Below are 23,343 nucleotides of genomic sequence, written 5' to 3'. Positions count from 1 at the left end.
TAGCTTACGTATTGTTATGTAACATTGAATGACATTGTGGAATGTAACACAGCATCTGACGTGTATCATGTCATGTTACGCGACAGTTACTGTACACTGTTTTGCTCTATCTAGCATTGCGCTACCTTGCGTTAAGCTACTTTGCATAAGCAACTTTGCATTACACCACGTTCTATTGCATCTTTTATATTGTGTCACACTATATTACCAGGGTGCCTTACACTAGGTTGTATGTGTGTGTACGGTGGTGCACTTGTTAGCACGTCCGCCTCACAATTAGCAGGGTGCGGGTTCGATTCCACCTCCGGCCCTCCCTGTGTGGAGTTTGCGTGTTCTCCCCGTGCCTGCGTGGGGTTTCTCCGGGCACTCCGGTTTCCTCTCACATCCCAAAAATATGTTTGGTAGGCTTATTGAGCACTCCGCATTGTCCGTAGGTTTCGAGTACGGATGGTTATTCATCTCTGTGTGCCCTGCGATTGGCTAGCAACCGGTTCAGGGTGTCCCACGCCTACCGCCTGATGACTGCTGGAATAGGCTCCAGCACGCCTGCGACCCTCGTGGGGACCAGCGATGCAGACAACGGATGGATTTGCGTGTGTGTGTGTGTGCGTGTTTTTATGTGTATATGTATGTATGTATATATACCTATACGTTACATGATGTCACATCATAGCTTTTATGGCTACATTTGGAGTGGTATAATAAATAGTAGCAGACAAACAGGTCAGGTCTGTATACTTCTTGCCAACTTGCTTAATTTCTACTGAGCTGACAAGCTTGTTACTGAAACTTTCTGAAAGTAAAAAGCCATTTGATTGTCAGATCTACCTAGTAGTAGCTATCATGTGCAAGACTGCAAGAAATAAACACAAAGGTTTTCAAGTGAACCACATAGCAATGAGATTTTTTGGGGTGGGGATAAACAATTTAATTGCTTTAAGGTGAAGTTGTAACGTGTTAACTGAAAGATCTACTCCCGTTGGGCTAGTAGACCTTTGAAAGGGTTTAATTGGATTAAGAGCGGTCAATATTTAATGCTTCTTCTATTGCTATGCAATAAAACAAAGTCTATCAGTCTCATGTCAAATGTACTCAAGACAGATCAGTGGAGTTCATCACGTCTAGAATCAATCGACCAAAAAGCAAACAAATCATTTCAACAATGTAGGGTCAGTGTTTTACATCAGACGTACAAAGAGTCGATTACTGGCTATGGCATCAGCTAGTGTCTGTTTGGCTTTTCCATTTTAATGTGTACCAGTTCAGGACACGGAGCACATGGCACTCTTGGAGCAGCGAGAGTCGCAGGAGCTGTCACGTGACTCCATCATGGAATCCCTGCCGTCACACTCGGGTGACTCCAACTCAAGGTGAGCGTCCTCCAAGCACTCCTGCAAAGCGTCTTTGTAATGGGACTGACAAGACAGCATGCATATTATGAATTTGAACAAAGCAAGAAAACTTTGTATTTTTACTTTTCAGTTTTACCTTATGAACGGACATCTCCTCCACACGACACTCTTCCACGGACTCCTCCAGAGAATGGCCTGAATTCTCCATCTTGATGCGATGAGAGTGAATAGATTTGACATCATCCTCATCCTCGCCCGGCACCAGAGGGAAAACCTGAAAGCAAGGATACAAAATTTAAAAAAAAGTTAGGAATTTCGAGCACAATTTCAGAATGAACCAAATATGGAGTAATATCTATACAGGTCAGCGTCATTTGAATGGTAAAGTTCATACGTTGATTCAATGTCGAGTACATTTTTGTTGTTGTTCAGTTTAGGTTCATTCTGAATTTCCAGCTGAAAATCCAATATCCCCATTTTTGGGCAGTATAGTCATCAAGCGATGCTACCAAAATCGACTGAAGTGGATCGTTGGGGCAAAAAAAAAATACAGTTGGTGACTGAACACATGCCGTAACTGAATCTCCAATCCTATATTGGATTTCTTGAGGCTCCACAAACAATATACTATACTGTATACATTTCTATTGAACCACAAAAACATGTGGATGGCCACAAAGAGGGAGAGCTTGTGGATATTTGCATCAACGACCAATTCAGTTGGTTTTGTCCACTTTGCTCGGTGTGCGAGAGGCCAAAGTACGATTTTGTTGCATCCCTACCAGTCCCTCCTCGTCACCCTCGGTGATGACCTCAGTGATGGTGGCCTTGCTGATGGCCTTACTGATGGTTTGGGTCTCGAATTGAGGACACGCCGCTTGGGCGTTTCCATCTTTGTCCCGTTTACCTTTCAGCCAGTAGGTCTCAATCTCCACATTGCCCTAAAAGATGAGAGAAAGTAAGGACATGTTTCATCATAAATTATTCATACCCTGGCCCAATTTTAACTTGAAATTCATGTATTTGGGTTGAAGGGTTATCTTCTTGATGAACATAAAACAAGAGGGTCTCCCAAATAAAAAAATGAAACTTGTATTGCCCGATGTGAACTTCAGCTACCAAGATACAGTTTTCCATAAAACTGTCATAGAATTGGAAAACTTGTTATATTTTGATGCTCATCTTTCGATGTTTAGACATAACTTTGTACATTGCTTGTGATCAAAACTAAAAACTATAATGCATATTGTTACATTCCTAAAACAAGTGGGTGGTTATATAATTAATAAGAACCCAATTGAAAGCATGGTCTGATTTGAGCTTCTACTAAGGTTCCTTCCTGGAAAAATCTTTTCTGTTCCTATATTTAAGTATTCATAGCACAACCTGTCTCATAAAAGGAAGTTTACAAAACAACTTTCTTTTTTTTTCTCCCTTAAGATCCTTCCTGACGGCTGCTTTGGAAGAAATTTTGTTGGCATTATCACCGAATGTACTCTACACAAGTCAGACTGGAGATAAAAAGAAAAGCAAGCAGGCGACACTTACACACTCAAAATGCTAAATATGTTCTCTGCCCACAGCCAAAACATTGGCAGTTATTTTGGTTGGTTTGCTGATACGCACATCTTCCATTTGCACCAGCTGTAGCCTGAGGGAAGTTTTTGTGCACGCAGATAACATTTATTTACTGCCAACGCATCATCCCACTGTGCTCTTCACGTGTCCTACAGCAATTAATCATGTTGTCATAGCGAATATTTGCAGTACAGCTACAATTTCGATACTGTGTGTTGTTTTGACTCCAACCTTGATGGTAATGGTACCCCTCCTTTCGAAAATAAAGTGGCTTCCTTTCAGGTGCTCATAGGTGGCGCTGCTGAGCTGGATATGCATTTCCTGATGAAGAGAGACAAAGAACTTCTTGAATAGTAGTAGTTGGGGTTTTTTTTCAATGCCCCCTTCTTGTTCTTTGGATCAACATTTAGAAATGTTAACTTGACCTATCACTTTTTGATTTTTGACCCCAATTACTGATTCCCTATTAGTCTTGGCTTTGGCGCCATCTTCTGGCAAACGTTCATTTCATTTAGTTTGGCTTTCGTCACCTTTCCGTTGCTCTCCATGGCAGACGCCGTGTGGACTGTGTCGCCGTGCAGACCGTATCGGGGCATCTTGTGTCCAACCACACCTGCTACCACCATGCCAGAGTGGATGCCTGCAGCCACAACAAAGCAGGTCCATTTGTGTAAGACTTGTTTTCATCACAGGCCCCATTGTAGTTGTGATTGCCCTCAGGGGGCCTGCTATCAACTGAATCCACATAAATGTATAATCACTAAGGATGTAACTCAACAATATTATCTTTTGTCCAAACAGAAACAAGCTTGCATGACTTCAAATAAAACACCAAGCGCTTAAATGTGTTATTAGAAAAGTGCAACACTAGTTTGTCTTCTTTTTAGGGAATGAAGGATGAAAGGGTAGTCTGAATTATTATCCTATAAATCACTACTGGCATTTGTTATTGCTTTAGCTTCTTTCTTAAGAGCCCGGAGAGACTGTTTAAATGCCTCTGGAAGTTGCACTTGTACTGTGCTACTTCTTTTTTTTCTCCCCTCAACCTGCACTGACAATCACATTGGTGTGATGCCGCTTCAAACGAGAAAATAAAGTTGAGCCAAAAGCATATCGCCTTGACGTCTGTCCGCCAGAGACTGAGCTGCTACATTGGTTTACAAACGAGGTGTGTATCAGTTTCATTTCCTGTCCCAGTGTGGGAAACCCTAATAATTGTGTCATCATACAGTATTACATAATCATCTTCAGCATAGATGTGAAACCTAACCCACCGACACGAATCTGTATGTTGTTTCCATTTGAAGGGTCTTTCAAATGATCTATGGAGCGCACCATGTCCAAGGCCATGTCACAAATGTTATGCGCGTGATACTTGGTCTTCTCCGGAGCACCCGCGACCACCATGTAGGCATCTCCGATGGTCTCAACCTTGCAAGGTAAAAGACTTGACTCGAGCACAAGTGAACACCGAAAATACGAAGGAAAACATGCAGACCTTGAAGACTCTGTGCTTCTCGCTGAGTGTGTCAAACAAAGTGTACATAGTGTTGAGCATGGACACCACCTGCAACGGAGTAATGTGGCTACAAATGCGAGTGAATCCCACCACGTCGCTGAAAAGAATGGTCACATCTGGGAACACCTGGAAGAAACACAATGAATGCAGAGGAAGGAAATTAATACAGTCATCGGTTTTGCAGAAAAGTTTCCAAATCATAACTACCTGCTAACAAATAGCTTTGGTGTTGCTGTGCTTGAATACAAAAGGTGCTGCAAACCCATATTCATTCATTCATTCAATGTCGATAAAGTCCAAAATATTAGTGTGATCATTTTTAATATGTGTGTGCGTGTAAGCCTGTTACTGTACAAAAAATGCTTAACCATAGTGACAGATACTAAATTGGACCTTATCTTTATTTAGAACCAATTCTAAAAATAAAGCAAAGCTAAAACAGATGAAAGTGAGCGAAAGAGTAGCAATGGATTTTTGTGATGAAGCATTTGTTATTGTGTTTTGGCACAGTGGATGTGATGTGGTTGCTAACGTTTGGATTATTTATTTATTCATTTATTTATTTGCAACACTGAGGGAAAATCATTTGACGATCATGATTTGAATATGTCGTGCAGCAAGAAAGCTTTTTGCGCTCCATTTCTGACCTCACAAGTGTTTACAGCCGGCTCTCCTTTGCGCAGTCTCTTTGCTACTGGCTTAGGAATCATTCTGTAAAGGAGGTCATCTGTCTTTTTCATTTCATAGTCCAGCATCTTCATGCTCTCCTCTAGCTTGCTGGACTTCTTTTGCTCCTGTACACAGACAGTAAAGGGATTAACGGTACAAAAAAAATGCTTGTGTTGTGCAGGACTAAATAAAGAAACTAAATGATATACAATATATCCATCCATCCATTTTCTGTACTGCTTTGTCCCCACGGGGGTCGCGGGCATGCTGGAGCCTATCCCAGCGGTCATCGGGCACGAGGCGGGGGACACCCTGAACCGCTTGCCAGTCAGTCACAGAGCACACAGAGACAAACAACCACCCGCACTCACATTTGCAATATGAAGTGCTTAATCGGCCTACCAAGTATGTTTTGGAGATGTGGGATGAAACGCGAGTGCCCGGAGAAAACCCACGCGGGCACGGGGAAAACATGCAAACTCCACACAGGGAAGGTCAGAGATGGAACCCTAACTGTGAGGCGGACGTGCTAACCAGTGCACCACCGAGCCGCCCATATATAATATAATATAATATAATATAATATAATATAATATAATATAATATAATATAATATAATAATATGATGTAACATAACATAACAATAAACTAAATAACATGGAGCATGTTTCTAAAAAAGAGGAAACCTGTATGAGTGCTCTTTTCAGCTCCTCCGACTGCTGCGTGCCTGCCAGCACCAAATCTCTGCTGGAGTCGTGCATGCTCAGGTCATTGATGTACAGTCCGGTTTTAAACATGGCACTCAGGCTTTCCATCCTACCCATGCACACAAACAAAATTCATGACAGGGGCAGATGGACAAAAGGAAACTGAGAAATTAGCATTTAATACATTTTGCGAAACCACCGCAATTGTGAGGATGAGGATTTATTTGACCCTTTTATGATATTACTTTATTGGGCAAGAAGCATGTTGGAAATATTTTATGATCTGATGAAAGGTTGAATTTCTTATTTCCAAAAGATCGAAGCATGGTGACGACAGCATCAAGACATTTTTTGTCTTTGATTGAAATTGAGGCTTTATATAAACACAGTAGAAGGAATAGTGAACAGTTCAGTGTTAGCATAAAACCTTCAGGCTTATGTTAGAAAGGAAAATGAAAATGTTAAGAAGGCCTAATGAAACATCTGAAATGTATTTGGATAAAATCAGAGGCAAATGTGTGCTGACTCCATGAATTTGAATAATTCTGAACACAGCCACAACCCGTTGTGAGGGTGTGCACACTTGTGCAACCACCTTCTTTTAGTTTTACTCTCCTTCTTGAATATTTTTCAATTCAATCGAGTTTTACAGAGTCATAGATCACATTCATGGTAAAAATAATGTTGCATTTACGGTTGTAATGGTCACTCTTAAAATGTTTTCACATAACATTCTGACTTTATTCTTGTCACTTAAAACATTGTCTTAATTTTGTTTTCATTGCAGTGTAGAAGTGAATGTTTTAATATTTGAGAAAGAGTGGAACGCCTCTTACTACTTCAATGAAGGCATGAGCGCACTTCATCACAAAATTATGTGCTTTATAGAAGGATGTGGATGTTTTGGTAATGCTTTTTATGGAAAAACACTCTCTCTTGCAAATGGGTTCCCATTAGGCTCACAAGAGCGGGACTGTCTGATTACAAGCTAATTAGCAGTTCATTTCATGCATGGCGAGAGCCGCTCGAATGGGCCCCTGAAATGATTCAGTGCCCACCAACCTTTTAGTTTGCGCACTCAATGTAGCGCTCTTTGCACTTCATGTTTTGCTTTGCAACTAAAAAGTATTCATGAGGGGTTTTGTCCTCGAGTGTGCACCTGCTTGTGTTTAGTGTTGGTTGGTGTTGTTCTTACACAGGTGTTCCAAGGAAGATGATAGACTCCCACTCGGGCATGTATCGCATTTGTCCTTTCAGTTTCAGGCATCGGCTTCCATCACCCCAGCTCTCCATGGCGTTAGCGCTGTTGCCATCTGAAACAGGAGCGTGATGAAATATAGATTCAATAAAACCTCACATTGCTGTTTGACTTCCAAAAGAGTTTCTTGTGTGAGCACTTTGGTTTTGTGCCAAACAGAGATCCAAGTCAAAACCTTTGTAATCGTCTCCAATAATGGACTGAAAAGCCATGAGCTCCACGTCCACATCTGCAGAACGATTGGCATTTTCATAGTCGGAATCTGCAGAGTACAAGTAAGCAGAAGGGTGAATGGCATTTTCTTACGAATGTGTTTTTATGCCAGTTCCGTCAAAATATTACGTTTTGTAAAACCGGTTGGTGGTACAAAAGACATTCCTAATGCGAGTCCAAACAGCCCCCAAATTTAAGGGATCTCAACATTTCATTGACTGTATGTATCTGTACTAGATGTATCTTTTGACAAGCTAGAAAAGTGTTCAAACTTTTTTTTTTTAAAAACATGTTAATATTATCAAAGTTCAAAATAAAAACAAGCAGGGCTGCATTGAAATGACTCCCGAAGGCTTCTTCTGACACATTCACCACCCAAAACCTTTTCCAAACCTGTCAATATAATTGGAGCAATACTAATCAAAATAAATTAAACTATTCAAATACAATTGAACTTTTTTTTTTTTTTATTATAATCGCCGGATCCATCAATATCTTATAGATGTGTTTTCCAGGTGCGTAAGTATCTGTAATAAGGTTACACCCAGCACTATAAAATATCCTAGGGTGTCGATGGTTTATTATTTGCCTTTTTTCTTGATAACATAAAAACAATGACAAAATAAATGATCCAATTCTTAAATAATTCCAATTTTGGAATGACTCCTAAACCATTTTTCCCCTCATCATGTATGAGGTCTATCTGTGTACAGGAAAACCACGTATAAGTGAGCCCTTGCCTAGCGGACACACACCCCTGCGACTGTTTACATGGCTTCCACTCTTACTCTGGACTCGGTTGTGGAGATTCCTCTCTCTTTTCACAGGTTCCTTGGACATGATCTCAAACAAGTTGTTGGGATGGGAGATGATCTAGGGACCCACAAAAACAAACACTCACAGCACTCGCACATTGCAGTCTATTTATTTCAGACAATGACAAATTTGCCACTTTGCTTAGTACGACAACACGGGAAGAGCTACATCACCATGTTCCACGTGAACTCCACCAGGGGACGAGCCAGCAAAAAGGCATCATTGATCTTTTTTCCATCTAAATCAGGGAAGACTGTGGAAAGTCCCGATCCAACATTGTGCACCACCATGTCCTGGAGATTCAAAGCAATGAGTCACTTCTCAGGCATGTTTCCAGCATTTGACCGGAGTCCACACGTGCAGCTTTGACCTGTCTGAAGACGATGTTGAAGGGGAAGACTTCAAAGAAGAAATCAGAGGTAATTGGTAGAATCTCCTGCTCTTCCTCATCTTCCTTCATGATGTAGCGGTAAGCGGAGTTGTCAAAGTTCAGCCTGAAGGGACACGAAATGATTATCAAAAGTACAGCCATCTTGCGTTAAAGGATAAAGAGTGGTGTCAAGATGTGCCATGCATTCTAATTCATCAAATATAAACACGCTAGAAGTTGAAACAATTAGTGGATAATTTGACTATACGACTCCAAATCCACCCGTAAGACTCGAAGTCAACTAATCTCGAATCACCCTTTTTCGGAATCTCCTCTTCAACCGAAACATATTTAGATGTCTTGAATTCAGGCTGCACGGTGGTACATGTGCTTGGGACGTCTGCCTTTCTGTGCTCTTTTTGCATTTAGTGAGTGTGCTTGCCTACCTCATGGTGACATGGGAGTAGTCCCCCACCATCTGCTCAGACAAGACCTCCACATGGATGTCAGTGTCATAGAACTGCTTCCCCATCTGTCTCAGCTGACCCATGGCGTAGTGCAGGTAGCCTTTGCGCTTACTCCTGCAGATCACAAAGGGGGCAGAATGTTGAATCACGGTTTGAACATTGTCGAACATGCTGGATGCACCAACAAGATCGCATGTACATGTTTTTAGGAGAGCATTGGAGTTGCATGTTTGTATCTGGTCTTTGGCAACGACTGGGACCTGGAACTTCTCCAGCATCATTCCCAAAACTAGGAACCTTCAAATGGCCGAGTGCATTCTAGCAAATTGCGGACCATGATCCCTCAGAACGTATGATTAATGCGTGGAACTCCATTTGATTCTCAGACCTGTAGTGAAGGGTGACTCCAGTGGCAGATTCCTCCTGGCAGAAGAAGGTTGGGGGCTGCACCTTGGGGTAGCTGAACCGCAGATACTCGTGGAGGTTGTCAAGGCCATTGACAAAGTCACGGACATGGCGGCCCAGCACCTGGGAGCAGAAACATAAATGAAATATGTCCCTTTTAGTCCCACCATCCACATTTCCTTAGCCAGGGTGGCAGAAGGCATTGGCATCAATCTCAGTTGACTGCATACTGTAGATGGGCCATCAATTCATCTTTACTAATGAAAACCAAACAAATTAGCTTTGAGATATATTTCAGGCTGAGTGGGGAGTCGTTGCTTCTTAAAAATATACATGTACATATCATCTGTGTCCCAAAATGCAGGACACTGAGACCATAGCGTTTACTTTTGGTCGAATTCAACTGTTCTTCCTACAGTTTGTTTTGCGACAAACATACAACAACAACTGAATGTGAGATCTTTGGTCACCTTGAGAATCCTGTCATAGCCGTACTTCCCCACAAATCCCAGGAAGTAGACCCCCCAGGAGTTCATCAGCTCATTGTAGGGTGTTCCTGTCACTCCACTGGCTGCCTTTGCAATGCGAGGAATCACACTCTCGCTATACACCTACAAGTACAAAAATACACCAGAGAATCTACTTTAAGAAGACCTTTTGAATATAATGAGGTATGCTACCAGGTGCTTCAGATCAGCGGATCAAGTAAAAAAAATAGCAAGTAAGGTCTTCACTTGTCCTCACCTTCAAATGCACCCCAGGTAACCGTAAACCTATTAAAGTAGACCTTTAGGTAAACTGATTTTTTTTTTTTAAATGATTCCAATTTTAGGTTGCCGTAGGAAATTCTACTGCAGATGACTAATTTTCCTAATCTACACAATGGGGCGACAATTACATTTGTACATGCAGCATACATTTGCGTTATTTTGGAGGATACCTGGTGAGTGACAAAAGAATGTAGCCGGACATCTGCCCTCTCCCTGACCAGCTTCCACACATCGTCCCCGTACGACTCCTTGATGAAGTCGTGCAGACTCTCACACAGCAGCCCATACATTATGACTGAAAGTCAAACTACAAAGTACGGCGCGCTTCCAACAGTATTCCCGAAGGTACCTGCAAGTGAAGGAAAAAAAATCCAGACTTCATTTAGTGCAATCGTTTCAACAAGCCATTAATTGCACAGTGCTCGCTTTTGCCATTAACGCTGCATACCTGTGGAGCTCAGTGCTTGATCAGATTAGATATCCCAATAGGGTTTCATCTGAGGGACGACTGGGCAAACTGTTTTAAATGGCCTCTCATTACACAAGTACTTTGGTGCGGACAGGTGCCCATTGTTCTTGTGTCAGCTGTCAGCACCTGGTGGCTGCAGAGCTCCATGTGACACCAACACACCACAGAAGCCATATCGCTCAAACACAGCTGACACCAGTAAGAGGAAATAAACAATTAGAGGGTCTGCCCTGCTTTTATTTATGTACATAGACAAACGTGCTCAAATAGACACCAGAGGAGTTAAAGGGCAACAATTCTTCTTATTTAATGGTTAGTCTGTTGATGAGGTTTTTTTTTCCCCCCCCTTGAATGACACCGCATTTTCTCTCAGAGACCGCGAGCCTTTCTAATAAGGGATGGTGGCTTTGTGGAGCCGAGAAGGTGCAAAATCAATATCTAATCTCAGCAGAGATAAAAAGAAAAATATGCTTTCCTCCTAGATGTCTGCTGTCCTCAATGAATCAATCTGTGCAGTACATAAAGTCCACTTTAAAGACCAACAGGATTCCACAAACTGTGTATAATGGTTTGGGATTACATTTAAAACGTATTAAATCAAAGAAAAACAAAAACAAAAAAAGTAATGTGATAAAGAAAAATTACAAATGTGATATTTATTCCTTAGTTTACAAAGATACATTGACATATGATTGACATATGATTGCTTTGTATTTAGTATGCTCTAGGTGTGATTTTCATGAAAACATTTCCTCTAATAGCGGAATCTGCCATTATCTTTAAACTTGGACTAAACTTAGCAATAAACTGCCACATTCTAACTTATGTACATGACTTTTCCCACTGTAGGAACGAAACTCTGTTGTATACTAAACGACCCTTATATTTTGAGTTTTGATAACATTTCAAATAAATTGCAGCTTTACTGAACTTTACAAGAAACAGAAACTGCACTTTTGAACCTTACTGAAACGCATCCATACATTTTGTGTACTATCTTTAGCGTATTTACGGTCAAGGGGAGCTGGAGTATCTCCCAGCTGACTTCAGGAAAGACAGACTACATTCTCAACTAGCTGCCACCTAATTGCAGGTATTGGCACAAAGAAACTTTCACACTCACTGAGTAGGAAATTCACCTGCGTTGGCTGCAAGGAAGTCAGATAAATGTACTGCTGCAAAACCCATTTTTAAAATCCAATTTAGACGTAAAATATATTGTGTTAAAATTAAAAGCTGTTATGTGCAAAAGGAGGACAAATACTGGCGACAGTGGAGTTGCTCCTTGACAGGAAAACCAGGTGGTCCTATGTAAATTTGACCTTATAGCTGTTTGCGCCATTTTACAGAGAAAAGTGAAAAATTAGGTGACTCACTAGTAATATTTGTGCATACAGAATAGTAGTTGTTTGCCTGGCCTTGTGTCACAGTCCGCATGCCAGCTGTTTGGAGGCGCTCACACGCACCAGAATGTGTTTTTATTAGCAAAGAGCTTTGAGGTCAGGATGAAAATCTTTATACTTGCTCCATCCCCCTAATCACTGCGTTCATCCGTCCTCACTCATGTTAAAATAACCCGGTGAGCTAAGAGCCCGAGGCATTCCGTCATGCGTTTTATACTGGCTATTCCTTCTCTGTTTGGGGAGTGTCACATAGCTGGGAGTAAGCTTCCTGTCCCGGTGCGGGATAAACCCCATAGCCACCCAGATCAGCTGTGAACACCCCACACACAGACAGACAGACAACAGCTAGGACGCTCAGGTAAGGCGGCAGATGCAAGATTATCATTGCATACACACATACCATCAATCATGGCCTGCACACCTTTTTTTTTTTCCTTGTTGCAAAATAAGCCTTTTGTAATTTGCTTGATCTGCAGTGTAGTTGCAAGGGAATGCTTTTGATGTTTGTTACCAAAAAAAAGCAATCCTACTAATCCAATTGTTTCCCCCATGAAAGGTGAGCTGTATCTCTCATTTCATATAACGCAGGTGGAAAGTGAATGTTGTACTTGCCCAACAGACGTCTACTGGATCAAAAGTCATATTGGATTTGATTTGGCGGATGAAATCAATGTATGTTTGAGTAACAGTATTAAAGACGGATCAAAATTAATAACGGCAGGTGTGCAGTCTACAAACATCATTAAGATGCACGGAATAAATATTACAGTAGTATTAGGCTATAGCATCACATTGTTAAGAATAGTTAAGTGGGTTTAGTTTAACTTTTTTGCCCAGTGTGTTTACAAATGTAGCACGGCTTGTGACTCGCAAATTGTTTTAGCCACAACCATATACCCATATATCGTTAGATTAATTCATAAATAACTGAAAAATCACTTTTCTGTCTTTTTTTACTTTCGATGAAAAATAAAAAAACCCCCACCAATGTGTGGTCTTTAAATTGCTTTTTTTTCCCCTTATTTTTCCATAATCATTGAAATATAAATTGGGTGTAAAAAAAACATATTTGAATTGGAGGATCTTTTTTTATTTTAAGATACAAATGCACCAATTTAAAATTTATTGAGGTATTTATCGAATATATTGGGAATGCCCCATTCACAGTACTGTCATTCTCATGTGTGTAAAATGACAAGAAAGTATACAAATCAAATCATAATCCCACTGATTCAAATCAAATGTATAATTGTATCATAGGGACGTGATGTTCACGCATTTGGGTCTGGATGACGTCACCAAGCAGAGAATGTTGCAGGCTCAGATGCTGTCTAAAGAGGCCAGAGGAGGTAAGTACGTAATGAAGACGACGCACTTTCGAATGACCCACATAAACATGATACTGTACTCCAAATGTAAAGGCTGCCTGGAGACACTGCACATCCAAATCCCCATAGCACCGACTTGTTCTCCAAACATTCCAGCAAGGAGCATCCCATCCGCTGTGTTTGTTCTCCAGTGTTTCCCCGACAGCTAAGCTTTGAAAGAGCGTTCCCCTAACCTCAGCAAAATGTGATTCCTGCCAGCAGATTTCATGCCCGGGCTGCTCCTCCGAATGCTTCGGCTTCTCCAAACACTTATCATGTGCGGGAAATAAGGCTATCCTTTCGTTGGGGATGCCTTTCATCTCGAGATTCCTATTTATATGTCCGGTTACCCTTGCAACCTTGGACAACAATAAATACTGGCACTGACATCATCTTGAGGCTATTTCAGTATCTCTGCATGGCCATGATAGCAAAAAAAAAAAAACTGAGTTGTGTGGATTTTAACTTAATTATACGCATGTGATATTATTTAAATCAGCACTCCTCTGTTGCTGCTTAGTTCTCGCAGAAAGCGGTGGTGGCCTCTATTGAGAGTGCAACCCCATTTCTAATATCTATTCCATGAAATTGTATTCATTTATTCATAAGAGTTAACTCTCTTCAGTTTGTATTATTCGCTTGCCTCCACTCTTTCAAGGCAAGTTTGTGGATGTTAGATACCCTTTGCTCAGTTAGACTTTAGCTTCTATGTGCTTCAGTGTCAATCTAATCGTCATTGGGCCAGGCCAAGATATATTAGAAATGGTTTCCTTAACCAATCAGAATTCAAATTCATATTCACAGGCCAAAGCACCAGCGTATGACTGATAGACTCCTAATGCCACTTGCTCGGCAAGTCAATGGCGGCCATCTTGCATTGACACTCGCTAAGCGCACATGACTTGATTGATTTCTCTGTAGCATTAATAATAACATATAGAATTATACAATTTTTCATCTAAGGTTTATGTATGTTCAAGTGCACTCAATGATGTACGTGTCATTTACGTGCTGGTCTATTGCATTTTTGTTTAATGCGATAAATAATCGACTGAAAAATACCAAATGCACGGCTTGCTACTGATAAGAGGTCAAATGTGATAAAGCTAAATGTGGCCAAGTCACACATGATGTACCTGTACCTGTTTACTACACAACGACGCCATGTGTGTGGATTATGTGACTGCTAAAACATTTGCCTTCCGTCAGGGAGGCTGAATCTGGGGAAGAAGGTCAGCGTTCCAAAAGACGTGATGGTTGAGGAACTCAACCTTCCGTCCAATCGAGGTTCTCGTATGTTTCAAGAGAGACATAAGCGGGCTGAGAGATTCACGCTGGAGAACGTGGCCAACAGTGCTCACAACGCCATGAGTGTAAGACATAGACACACATTGACTCATAGCGACTGAAATTTAAAAAAAAAACTATTGTGAATGTGAAATAAAAGCATCAATGAGCTAGAGATCTGTGAACCTTGGTGTTTTCAAATTCATTGGACAGAGCAAAAATAACCTATAAGAATATCTTGCATATTATGTACTACTTTAGAATTGTCTGTCAACATTTGCACAAAGCATCCATTCATTATCTACCATGCTTGTCTTCACAAAGGTTGCTGAAGCCGAGCTGACATCTTATGAAAGGCGCGTTACACTCTGAACTGGTCACCAGTCAATCACAGAGCACTAAACAATGGGTGGTTGGATGACGTGAATTACACCTATAGACAATTAGAGTATTGTATTGTTATTATCCATAAAAGCTGGAGTACAAAACTGAATCAAACTGTTACAGGCTACATCCTGCTATAGTATTTTAAGTTCTGCGGCTGTAAAACTATTTCGATCTCTTTAATCAAACAGCAAAAAACACAAACAAAATTGAAAACAACCTTGCAAATATGATACTTCCTGGTTCAAGTAGGATGATATAAATTTTGGGATTTGAAGCATAAGGAAAAGTTCAGTCATGACTCAAAGATCAAAAAGAAAACAAAAGGGCCTTATTTGTGGTCTACATTTTCATTTGGATGTTAGCAGGCCCCTGGTGCATTACTTTACCTCAAATGGCAGGACTGTACCAATTTTGATACCCTGAAGTCAGCTTTTATTGGCTCACCTGACTAAATGTGGGTAAAAAAACACTATGGAAAATGGATGGCAGGACCTTATGAGATTTAAATGAAAAACTCTCTAATAGTGTCAGTATAATTCACCTTATCCTTTCAAAGGCAAACGTTTTGATACAGCTCTTTGTAATTTATCTCATTGTGAAGGTAGATCAAATCTCTGGTGAAGGCACAAGATTTAAGACATGACACCTTCCTCAATTGAGGGACTGTGGTCTATTTATTTATCATTACAAAAATGTATTAAGTTTCCACCTTTGGCAAATTTCACATTGCCTTTGTCGTTCATTCCTATCAGGCGCATCTTTAGTCTGTGTTATAGTCTCGGAGGAATGCTTGGATAACCCCTATGTCCTTTCTTACTTTCGAAAACTTTGCAGAACTGTAGCTCAGAGGCACGATTAAAGTGAACTCCTAAAACCCTTTGACTGCAACCAATCTAATTGTCCCTTTCTTAGGCCCATCCAGTGGCTGTTCCTCCCCCGCAAATCATCCAAAAGCCTCAGGGAGGAAAGGAGAACCAAGCTTTCGCTACCGCTGGTAAGCATAGCCTGGTTATGAACCTTCAGAAGACACTAGCAAAGAAGGGCAGTCCTGATGTCCTCGCTCCAGGTAAACGGTGCTGCACTGTACCTATAGGGCGCCGGCCGCAGTGTGACACAAGTAGAACGGCTAGTTCAGCCTAATGCTGGGGGGGACAAAGCCAATGCTTGTAGAGTTTCTACCTTGTAGTCACACAAAAATGCCGCTTAGCATAAATGTTATTCACACTGAGAATTTATGACTGTAGTGACAATTCATTGCATTGAAATGTAGTGTATTACGGCTGCTGTACTGCTGCTGGATTGTTGGAAGTAAGTCACATCCAGTAAACACTTTTTTGCTTTGTTTTGTTTTCAAAACCAGGTTGCATACCTATGGTCGCTTTACATTTTGTTAAAATTTGTTTTACTGTATTTTCCGGACTATAAGGGGGACCTAAAAACCTAACATTTTCTCAAAAGCCGACAGTGCGCCTTATAGTCCGGTGCGCCTTATATATGGACCAAATTCCTAAATTTAAACTGACCCGAAGCATTGTGTCATGAAATCAATCGCAAGATTGAATCATGAATCAAATAGACTTGGGATCATTATTTTGTGATTATAATGTAATTTGTTGCGTCTGAAGTTGAATTAAAAAGATAAAATGGACAATGATTTTATTTGGATTAAAAATCTGACATGATGCATTAATGGTCCGCCTTGTAGTCCGGTGCGCCTTATATAAGGACAAAGTTTCAAAATGGGCCATTTCTTGCAGGTGTGCCTTATAGTCCGGTGCGCCTTATAGTCCCGAAAATACGGTACTTTCTGTCTGATAATTCCTGTGATGTGTTGTTTTGCTTGATCACTCGCAATGTTTTTGTTTTTCAGTGTCTTGTAAGCCTGGGAGGTCTCGGTACCTCGTTTGGTGTATGGTGCGATAACTAACTGAACTAAAAACGTCATTGTCTCCCCAATTAAAGGCTTAACTAACCTACTAACCTATAGCGTAATAATTTACAAGCTATCGCTAAAGTAAACTGTGAACATACCTATAAAACCATGTAGGTTTTGTAATGACAGATTAGTCGGAAATGTTGCTTCTCTGAGTTGTAAACTTTGCATGTTGCCAATTTAGTTTTCTCTATTTTCTTCCATCAGGATACTCTGCCCCACTGAATGAGATACCTCATGAGAAGTTTAACACGACAGCGATTCCCAGATTATATTGGTCTCCATGGAGGGAAGCTTTGCGCCATGACAAGGAACTTCTGGAAGCCCTCAATACTCAGTTGCCATTACCACAAAGACATCAGGTTGCTGACTACAGGTGTTTCAACAGGTAAAGGTTGGGAAATGCTTCCTTAAAACCCTAATTGATTCAATAAACAAGAGGTACAGTACTTTTGAGGTGAAAAGGTGAAAGAGGTCATCCATGGCCATCAGATGATCTAACCACCCCAATCATCTGGGCTCTAGTCCATGTTTCCACAATTCAAGTATTCAGACAGCTTCTGCTGTGCACTTTCATGGACTGCTTGATGGCTATTTTCAATCTTGACACTGGAGATGGCCCACTGGGATTCCGTTTTCAATGCTCGAGCAAGACTGAGAATTGAAGCTGTAGAACTCAGTGCAATGCATCCGCACTGTGAGGAAAGACAAATATTGCTTTTTGGCAGATGGTGAGCCAAGACACAACAGATTTTATGACCTAAGAGGTTATGCTGTTCTGGGCATAGGCTCGTCCATCTGTTTGTGTGTATGCTGCAGGATGCCACTTCCGAATTTGATATACAGTATTTTGCCAATGTTATAGCAACCTTTTTCACAACAGTTGATTTAATTTAATTTGACGAGAGAAAAAAATGCAAAAGCAATTTACAGAGAACATGGCCAAAAACGACAAAAAGTACAATGACACTTTTTCACCATTTTGTTTTTTAATGGAAATGCCCATCCAGAAACTACTCGCAGTGAGCCAGGAATGTAATTATTCAAGAATTTCTGGGGTTATATATTTTTTTCAATGCAATTGAATGGGCGTCAATTATTCATGGATTTTAGCTATTCAACAGGCCAGCCCGGTCCCTATCGTCAAATGCAAGGGATCCCCTGTATTGGTTTTAGTGGGCCACATTAAGTTACGGGCCGGACCTGACCCCCGGGCTTGATATTCGACACCGATGAGATACATGCACATGATGTCACTTTTTTGTCTGCCAGCCGCTTGAAAAATGAGCCCCCTGCGGCTGGCTCTATTTACACCCTCTAAGATTTTGATGAAATTGTGAAACCTCCATCAAGTCAAAGCTCAACTAATGGACAGAGCAGCTGGTGATAAACAGGTTGAGTCACCCTGAATCCCAGATGGTCCGCTGCACCATATCAGACCTTTAATTCAGTTAGAAACATAAAGTAGATATTGACCACATTTGATGGTATTATGTAAGGCTGCATAACACATTAAAATAAAACTAATGGTTTTCTTTTGACTTGCAGGTCTCCCATGCCGTTTGGAGGGGGACTGTCCACCAAGAGGGTGATCCCTGTTATTAGCTTTGAGGCCCAAGAATCCCCAAACCTGCCTGGCGCCACTTTGGACCGCATGCACCATCGGCCTAATTTCAACAGAGCGCCAAGGGGGTGGAGAGGCCATCAGTGCCCTGAATCTAATGAACTATGAAAAAGGACTAATTAGTTTGAGACCGTCATCTCTGTTAATCAGCAGCAACAGCGGGAGGGAGGGGGAAAAAAAACCCCTCACATAATAATGTGGTTAGCTGCTACATTGAGTGGCTGCGGCAGATGAAGCAACATCAGGGTTTTGAAATGATAATTTTCACAGTCGAGCACTGGATTAGCAGGATGCATAAAACTGTCAGTCACAAGCAACGCTCATTTGTATAGATTGACTGAATCGAGGCTTGCAACAATCATGGAAAATAATAAAATAATGACAATGAACAAATTTATGGGAAATTCATCTTAATTTTTCCAGGAAATTAACAGAAACTTTATTTACCACTCCTTTGCAATCATTTCAATGTCCAACAAGTCTCTTTGATGTTTCACCTTTTCTAACGCCAGCTTTGATTATCCACAAAGACTATGAAAGACTGTAACGCATCCTTTTAATAGGTGAAAGAAATATCCAAAGAAGACATATTGAACTAAGTCACAGTGGAATATTAACAATTTAAAAAAAAAAAAACATAACGACAAATCTTGACAGCCTGCACTGATTAGGTTGGTGCACTGCACCCGCGGATGCCAAAAAAACCCTAATATTATGCATGTTGGAGTTAGTAATTCCACCCAGTCCACAGCGTGTTTCCAAGCCCACAGACGGTATGGTATGAAAAAGGGGAAAGACAACCAATCAGAGTAGAGTTTGGGCCTGGTCACTAATCGCCATGGCGTGCACCGTGTGCAGCGTGGGCACCCATCCGCTGGGGATCCTGGGAAGGGTAGTGGATTTGACCTGGAGGTCTCATGCCCATGGGCGGGGGCATTGGTGGAGCCATGGGACCCATGGGGTGAAACATTGGCGGGCCAAAACCTATGAAAGATATGGTCAACACAACATTAAATGCTTCAGATCTGCCGGCACATATGATGAATCACTGATGGAAGAACATTGAGTTTTCAGGATAAAGGAGCTCAGACGAGCATTAGAGTAGATATTGGTTGCGGGTTTACCTGGAGGAGGCGGGTTGAGTCCTGGGGGTGGCGGCAAAGTAAGGTTCATGACAGCTGGAGAGGTACTCGGGTCCAGGTTGAAATAATTTGCTGGAGCTTCTTCATCAAGAGGTGGTGGTGGAGGTAATGCTGCAAAATTGTTAGAAAACAACATCACCAATAATTCTGTGTTGATTTCATTGCAGAGTGAAATTTAGGTATTGAACTTACCTCCTGGTAGTCCTGGCACAGGATCAAGTCTGGTACCCATCTCACTCACTCCTTCGCCCTCCTTTCCTCTTGCTGCCTGGGACCTGAAAATTGTTATAAATGCACATTTTAGGAGTCACTGCGAGTCACTGTTTCATGGTAAATGCCCATTCCTATCATGGCTTACCTTCCCCACTTGACCGTGAGTCTCTGACCATTGATGATGAGCTTGTTGAAGGAATTTTCTGCGGCCATTTCAGCAGCTTGCCGTGTGGCAAACTGGATGAAAGCGCACTGCTGCCTTTGTACTAATGTGATGGTACGAATCTCACCAAACTGGTAGAAGAAGCCCCTAAAAAAAAAAAAAAAAAAAATCAACATCCACCACAAATTCCCATGTTGAAAAATCACAGTCAAAAAAGCAAACAAACAAAAGCTCACTTGAGATCTCCATCTGTGACTGTTTCGCCAAGACCCGCAATGTATAGTGTGGTGATGGACTTGTCATCTGGGGGGTCCAGCCTGGGCATGGTGGAGGCCCGTTTCAGTAGCTTGTCAGCAACTGGATCATTGATGCCATAGTAACGATCCTTGATGTTCTGGTCAGCGAGTGGGTCATCAGGATCTGTGGGCTTCTCATGCCTGTGTAAAAGCAACGAGGCATCAGGTGGGCCCACATTACACATTGGCTATTAAGAATAGCTAAACTTCTAAATAGCCTTCCCAACGCTGCAAGTCTTTTGTTTGATATAGATCTATTGTGTTATAGAGAGTGCCACGCACCTGTAAGGACACTCTTCCCCTCTCCTACACTCGCCCTTAACCCAGAAGGAGCAGATGTGTGGACGGTTCCTCTTGTAGTATGGTGTTGTGCGAGCCAGTTTCAGCAACATGTCACTAGAGCTGGTCGCCTTGCCGCCCTGACCGCCTGGCCATGCGGCATCCAAATCGGCTAACTAGGAACAAACATGAACACAAAAAAAAACCACATGAGGGTTCAATCATTATAATTATCTGCAACACGTATTACTTTTCAGGAAATACTGTTTTGAGCGGCCGCACATACGCAAATCCCATTTTATTTGACCACAAACAACATGGCATGGTTGTCAAGGAATAAGCAGATTAGCCTGACCGCTTTAGCTGTGTTCGAATGAATCAAAAGGGAGAAACACAAAAAGAAATCGAGGAGGGTTTATCCATTTGCTGTATGCAAGGTACACTTAAAAACCAACAAATAGACGACCAATGTTTTTATGCTGTTGCATCTGATAACTGTAATGACATTTCAGTTATAAATTCACAAATTAATTAAAAATATATATACAACATCTGTGTTATTTATTTAGTTGTTTTGCAACAAAATGTGGTGTTAGAAAAAATAAAATCGTACAGTAGGGGGGAAAAGGTACTTCTCAAATTAATACAACACTGGGCACAAGCACGATAAATACCTCTCTCTCCATGTTCTGTGTGAAGTATTCTTTGTTCACATCTGAGCGAGGAATGTCATCTTTAATGGCAAGGCCAGTATCTCGAACTTGGATGGGTAAACCTGAGAAAAAGACAAAATGCATTCAAAGGTGTAACTCATTGGTTAAATACTTCAGACATGAATGTGTAACATAAACCAAAACCAAACACTCACCATACTCCAGATCCAGCAGACATGTTTGACAAACATTCTTCATTTTACTACAAGTCTGACAAACTTCGGTCTTCTTGAAACGCATACGTGTCCCTGGACACCAGCGGAACACGGTGAAAGGCCGTGCACAGATCTGATAGCAAAATATATAACCATAATACAGTGAAGATCACATTACATATTAAAACTTCATTTCTGTTTGCTGATTTAGAGTATATAGGCATACCTTGCATTCTTTTCCATATTTCTCTTTGGTCTAGTGGGAGGGGAAAAAAGACAATGAAAAGAAGTGGTACGTGGGTTGCATTACAAAAAGCAACAACGAGGTGATACATTGAAGCTACAAATGCTCACCCACCATTCGGATGTAAGGGTTTTCTCCTAAACATGTTTGACAGAGAATCGGGAAATCCTGTAAAATAAGTGTTTTCATCAGTAGGGGAAGGAGGTAACGCAATACACAAAACATTTTCAGGCACCTATTTTGGAATATTTCATTGTCTGATAGGTGTTTACACTTCCTACACCTGTAAACAAATACCCGAATGTTTTACTGCTTCTTTTTTCTTTTCCATCTTAGTTGAGTACTAAATCAATTAATTTTAAGGGGTTTTGTTGAAAAGGGGGCCGTTTTTAGTCCCCTTGGGCCAATGTATTAAAACCGGAACTGCATACGAGTGACATTAAAAATTATTTGTACTTTTATTTATTTAAAAAAAAAAAGACTGATCATTTATCCCACCTCTGTAAGTACAGTTATAGGCTACAGCAAACCTGTTTATACTTCGTTCACGTTCGAAAATTGGCAACGCTAGTCTGCTAACGCTAGGCTCAATTTGGTCATCGTCGCATCCAAACGACCTTATGATGGCTTAGACATGACGTTTTCACCAGCTTTCCACCAATACATCTACTTCAGATGCTTTTATGAAATGCTTTGTTAATGTGAGGAATCAAAATTTGAACCAGTGTTAAGGCAGGATCACGTGAAAAAAAAAAGGCTCGCATCCACGTTGCTAACCAAAACTGTAAGTTAGCTTGCTAATGCTAACTAGCGGGGCAACAAACGAACACATTAGGGGTAAAAGTGGGCATATTTTTCAAGTAAAGTTATTCAGGGGAGCTAAACGAGATAACCGTTCTAACGGCAGCGTTCACTGTTTACCAAATAAGTAGAGTACAACGTACCGCGTCTTCCCAGTTCTGTCTATTGTAGGTGTTGGAGCCGAGGGACGTCGCCATTTTGCGAAGTGTGATGTCAGACCGCGATGCACTGTGGAAGTGTCTCGTTTGGCCGCAAGGTGTCGCCCTTTCCGAGAGGCCTCCTCGAGTAGAACTGTTCATGATAAAAGCACACATAAAGGTCATATTATCATGAAAGGGGTCGGGGACTAACGCAAAATTGGATCAATTTTATTTCCAAATAGTCAGAGATGGCACGTAAAAAAACAAAACAACTGCTTGGTTTCCCTGGTGATGTTTTATCCCCTACGTTTGTGGAGGAACGTGAACCAGGGTGCATCATCAAGTGTGACGCAGCGGATTCAGAGAAGCAAGATAATTAATGTAATTAAAACAATTATTTGAAGTTCTCATATTCAATAATAATTTGTGGTTAATGTCTTGTATTTATTTGCCAGCCAATAACTACAAGCTTTTGGTTTTCAGTAATCACCGCCTATGGCAGTTCTGTTAAGATGGAGAGGAGAGGAACACTAGCTCGGATAAAACATGCAAACTCCACTTAGGGGGCCAAGATCAAGACAGAAACTGATCTGTTGTAAAATG

The 23,343-nt window shown here is 41.2% G+C and overlaps 3 protein-coding genes across 4 annotated transcripts; 1 reads left to right on the top strand and 2 right to left on the bottom strand.

Moving 5' to 3' along the window:
• Nucleotides 1–918: 918 nt before the first annotated feature.
• LOC147060890 (soluble guanylate cyclase 88E-like) lies at nt 919–10,745 on the bottom strand. The gene is made up of 19 exons (XM_085906389.1): nt 10,573–10,745; nt 10,295–10,473; nt 9,825–9,965; nt 9,338–9,477; nt 8,929–9,063; nt 8,483–8,606; nt 8,286–8,405; nt 8,085–8,169; nt 7,259–7,345; nt 7,021–7,138; nt 5,805–5,934; nt 5,097–5,243; nt 4,429–4,575; nt 4,205–4,361; nt 3,461–3,570; nt 3,162–3,251; nt 2,135–2,293; nt 1,489–1,626; nt 919–1,415 (listed from the first exon to the last, which is right to left on the bottom strand). Exons 2-19 carry the CDS (start codon nt 10,412–10,414, stop codon nt 1,263–1,265), a joined length of 2,301 nt encoding a protein of 766 aa, XP_085762515.1. The 5' UTR covers nt 10,415–10,473; nt 10,573–10,745; the 3' UTR covers nt 919–1,262.
• A 1,514-nt stretch (nt 10,746–12,259) lies between these two features.
• LOC147060889 (myozenin-2) lies at nt 12,260–18,981 on the top strand. 2 transcript variants are annotated; one of them, XM_085906028.1, is made up of 6 exons: nt 12,260–12,354; nt 13,257–13,345; nt 14,573–14,736; nt 15,950–16,031; nt 17,178–17,358; nt 18,519–18,981. In XM_085906028.1, the coding sequence occupies exons 2-6, from the start codon at nt 13,264–13,266 to the stop codon at nt 18,700–18,702; spliced, it is 693 nt and encodes a 230-aa protein (XP_085762154.1). In that variant the 5' UTR covers nt 12,260–12,354; nt 13,257–13,263; the 3' UTR covers nt 18,703–18,981. The 2 variants fall into 2 exon arrangements, with proteins under 2 accessions (XP_085762154.1, XP_085762153.1); XM_085906027.1 differs by having other exon boundaries at nt 15,950–16,103.
• A 6-nt stretch (nt 18,982–18,987) lies between these two features.
• rbm22 (RNA binding motif protein 22) lies at nt 18,988–22,891 on the bottom strand. The gene is made up of 11 exons (XM_085906026.1): nt 22,744–22,891; nt 21,914–21,967; nt 21,782–21,811; nt 21,556–21,688; nt 21,362–21,462; nt 20,691–20,863; nt 20,349–20,549; nt 20,095–20,259; nt 19,929–20,011; nt 19,719–19,847; nt 18,988–19,578 (listed from the first exon to the last, which is right to left on the bottom strand). Exons 1-11 carry the CDS (start codon nt 22,795–22,797, stop codon nt 19,424–19,426), a joined length of 1,278 nt encoding a protein of 425 aa, XP_085762152.1. The 5' UTR covers nt 22,798–22,891; the 3' UTR covers nt 18,988–19,423.
• Nucleotides 22,892–23,343: the final 452 nt, after the last annotated feature.

Source organism: Syngnathus leptorhynchus, chromosome 2 (genome assembly GCF_054491065.1).
Source record: "Syngnathus leptorhynchus isolate UIUO chromosome 2, UIUO_Slep, whole genome shotgun sequence".
Lineage (NCBI taxonomy): Eukaryota > Metazoa > Chordata > Actinopteri > Syngnathiformes > Syngnathidae > Syngnathus > Syngnathus leptorhynchus.
This window is presented reverse-complemented; position numbering and strand designations above follow the sequence as displayed.